At 51.8% G+C, this 3,299-nt stretch overlaps 1 protein-coding gene across 1 annotated transcript; it reads left to right on the forward strand.

Moving 5' to 3' along the window:
- Positions 1-444: 444 nt before the first annotated feature.
- LOC104584175 lies at positions 445-1,992 on the forward strand. Its single transcript, XM_010238333.1, has 3 exons — positions 445-1,092; positions 1,309-1,525; positions 1,598-1,992. Exons 1-3 carry the CDS (start codon positions 445-447, stop codon positions 1,990-1,992), a joined length of 1,260 nt encoding a protein of 419 aa, XP_010236635.1.
- The last annotated feature ends 1,307 nt before the right edge of the window (positions 1,993-3,299 follow it).

Here is a 3,299-nt window from a genome sequence, read left to right on the forward strand (position 1 = left end):
AGTGCGGTGCCAGCAGTACGAAATCGCCTGGGAGCGTGAACTAGGCTTGCCAGAAGTCATTTAGAGTGCATGGGAACGGATGGGCCAGAAGGAAGATCTGGGCCAAATTCATTCTGCTCTGAAGGGGATCATGGGCTCGCTGAGAATCTGGTCGGTGAAAAAAGTTGGGAATGTGATAAAGGCCATCGAGAAATCACGGACAAGGTTGGAAGAGTTGATGGCCATGAATGTTGATATGGCAGAGATAAGGAAAGAGACGGACAAGATGAACGAGCTCCTATACCGGAGGAGATGCTTTGGTTGCAACGATCATGAATTACGTGGCTCAAGGAAGGAGATAGGAATACCAAATTCTTTCACAGCAAAGCAGTCTGGCGGGCTCATAAAAATAGAATAAAGGAACTCCATCGTCCGGATGGCTCCACCACAGCAGTGGTGAAGGAGATGCATGCTATGACTACCAACTACTTCCAGGAGCTGTTCACTAAGGATCCGGAGATTGATTACACTGGAATTCTTGATCTTATTAATGCTTCTGTTTCAGATGAGATGAATGAGGAACTATGCAAGGCCTTTTCCGATGATGAAATTTCCAATGCCTTATTCCAGATAGGACCACTTAAAGCCCCTGGTGTGGATGGATTTCCTACCCGTTTTTATCAGAGGAATTGGCAGATTATGCGGGAGGAGATTACAAAGGCAGTGCGCCCGTTTTTTGAAACTGGGGAGATGCCGGCGGATGTCAATACAACTGCTATAGTGTTGATTCCTGAAGTGGACCAGCCTAGAACTCTTAAAGATTATCGGCCGATAAGCCTTTGCTCTGTGCTGTACAAGATTGTGGCTAAGTGTCTTGTGAACCGCCTCCGGCCTATACTTGGGGAGCTCATATCTCCAAATCAAAGCGCCTTTGTCCCAGGTAGGCTTATCACTGATAATGCTTTGCTAGCCTTTGAATGTATGCATTCTATCGAGACGGACACAGCTGCCGGTGATAGCTTTTGTGCTTACAAGTTGGACCTGTCCAAGGCTTATGATCGGGTGGATTGGGGATATTTGGAGTGCACGATGCAAAAGATGGGATTTGCGCCCGTATGGATCAATTGGATCATGACGTGCGTCAAAACTATGAGATACTCAGTTAAGTTCAATGGTTCCCCCTTGGATTCGTTTGCACCATCTCACGGACTTTGGCAAGGTGACCCATTATCCCCATTCTTATTCTTATTTGTCGCGGATGGCTTATCAGCCCAGGCTCCAGGAATTTCTGACCTCCTTTTTGCCGATGATACGCTTCTGTTTTTTAAGGCTGATAATGCGGAAGCAGAGCAGGTTCTTGATATCATCCATAGATATGAGAGAGGGACGGGGCAACTCATCAATCCCGCTAAGTGTTCCATGTTCTTTGGCAAGTCCTGTCCGGAGGAGACCAAGCATGAAATGAGGAATACGTTGCAAGTGGTTGAAGTGGACTTTGAATCAAAGTACCTGGGCTTGCCAACGCCTGAAGGTCGTGTTAACCGAAGTAAGTTTCAGAACCTGTAGGCTAAGCTCCAGAAATGACTTATGCAATGGGGAGATAATCACCTATCGGTAGGAGGGAAGGAGGTACTGATTAAAGCTGTTGCCCAAGCTCTACCCACTTACGTCATGGGGGTGTTCAAGCTGCCTTTCTCTGTCTGTGAGGATCTCACTCAAATGACAAGGAACTACTGGTGGGGAGCAGAAAACGGGAAACAGAAAACACACTGGATGGCGTGGGATAAAATGATAAGGCCGAAGCGGCAAGGCGGTATTGGGTTCCGGGACATGCGTATCTTCAACCAGACTCTCCTTGCGAGGCAGGCATGGTGGCTGATCGAGAACCCTAACAGCCTTTGTGCCCAGGTGTTGAAAGCTAATACTATCCACATGGGAATATCATTGATGCTGTCTTCACGGGGCGCCCCTCGTCGACGTGGCAACCCATTGCATATGGGCTTGAGCTACTGAAAAAAGGTATGATATGGAGAATTGGTACAGGGAGTAAGGTGCGAGTGTGGCGTGATAATTGGATGCCTAGGGATTTATATCTGTCGGAGCGCCGGTCTCCGGCACCGGGGATGTGGAGCACCCCTTTTTGGTTCGGTGGAGGGCGAGGTGATCGCTTCGGCGATCGCCGGCATGACGATGTACACGAAGTGTTGACACGAGAGTTTACCCAGGTTCGGGCCACCCGGAGGTGTAATACCCTATGTCCTGCTTTGGAGTTGTATTCCTTAGTATGAGTGTTACAGGTTGTCGGGGAGTTCCCGGGCTTTTCTACTCGACCCTCTAAGGGCTTAGTTACTTGGGTGAATGCTGAACTGGACCCAACCGAACCGAACCGAGGTCCAACCCTTTGATCGGTGGCGTCGGTCCTCCTTTTATAGACAAGGGGATACCATAGGTGCCTATGCATGCAGCGTGGCACTTTTCCCAGACGTGTGTCACAGCCACATGAAATACAACTTTGATCATCCATGCTGAACGCCATGCAGCGCCTAGTCCACTGTACACGGTAGAAAAAATGGTTCGTAGAGGAGTCGCCCTAGCCTTGCTAAGCAAGACTAGGCCTGCTGATAAGACTCCTGTCGGTGCATTAAATGCACTGCGCCCGCCGTCTTGTCCTGTCTTCACTATTCTGCGGGCCTCGCCTGCATTCCCGAGCGTGGGTTGCTGGAGTGCCCCTACCCGGCTAGCGCACCTGCTAGTTGCCGGGAGGCATTCCTTCAGCTTCCCGGGACCGGGGTTCCCGGGGGCTTCTTGCACTCGGCCCTTAGCTTCACCTTCACCGAGGGTCGCCTCCTCAAGGCAGGCTTCCTGGACTCATCGCTTCCCAGGAGGTCTTCCTGACGGGGCTTCGTCACTGGCGACCCACGCGTCCCGTATCAGTGGGACCCCGTGGGCCACTAGTACGACAGTAGCCCTCGGGCGTGGGCCGGCAGCCTTGAAGCTCCCAGCAAGTGCTATCCTCGGTCGGTTGCCGGGCTACGCTCTATCTGACGCGTGGGTCCCAAGGGGGAACCCTCCTGGCACCCGGCCTTGCAGGCCGCATTTATAGTTCCACTCCACCGAGCGAAACGGTCGGGCGCACGATTTCGTGCCTTATCCCCCTTAATCACCAGAGAGTTAAGGCCACGTCGCGCACCCCCCTCTTAATCTCCGATTCTTTAGGGCTCTTTATTGCCGATTGTGGGGGTGTCTGTTGCAGTCCGCCAGCCCCGATAAATACCCAAGGCCGGCGGCGGGCACTCCCCACTGTCTCTCGCTCCATCCAT

This window comes from Brachypodium distachyon, chromosome 3 (assembly GCF_000005505.3).
Source record: "Brachypodium distachyon strain Bd21 chromosome 3, Brachypodium_distachyon_v3.0, whole genome shotgun sequence".
Taxonomy (NCBI): Eukaryota; Viridiplantae; Streptophyta; class Magnoliopsida; order Poales; family Poaceae; genus Brachypodium; species Brachypodium distachyon.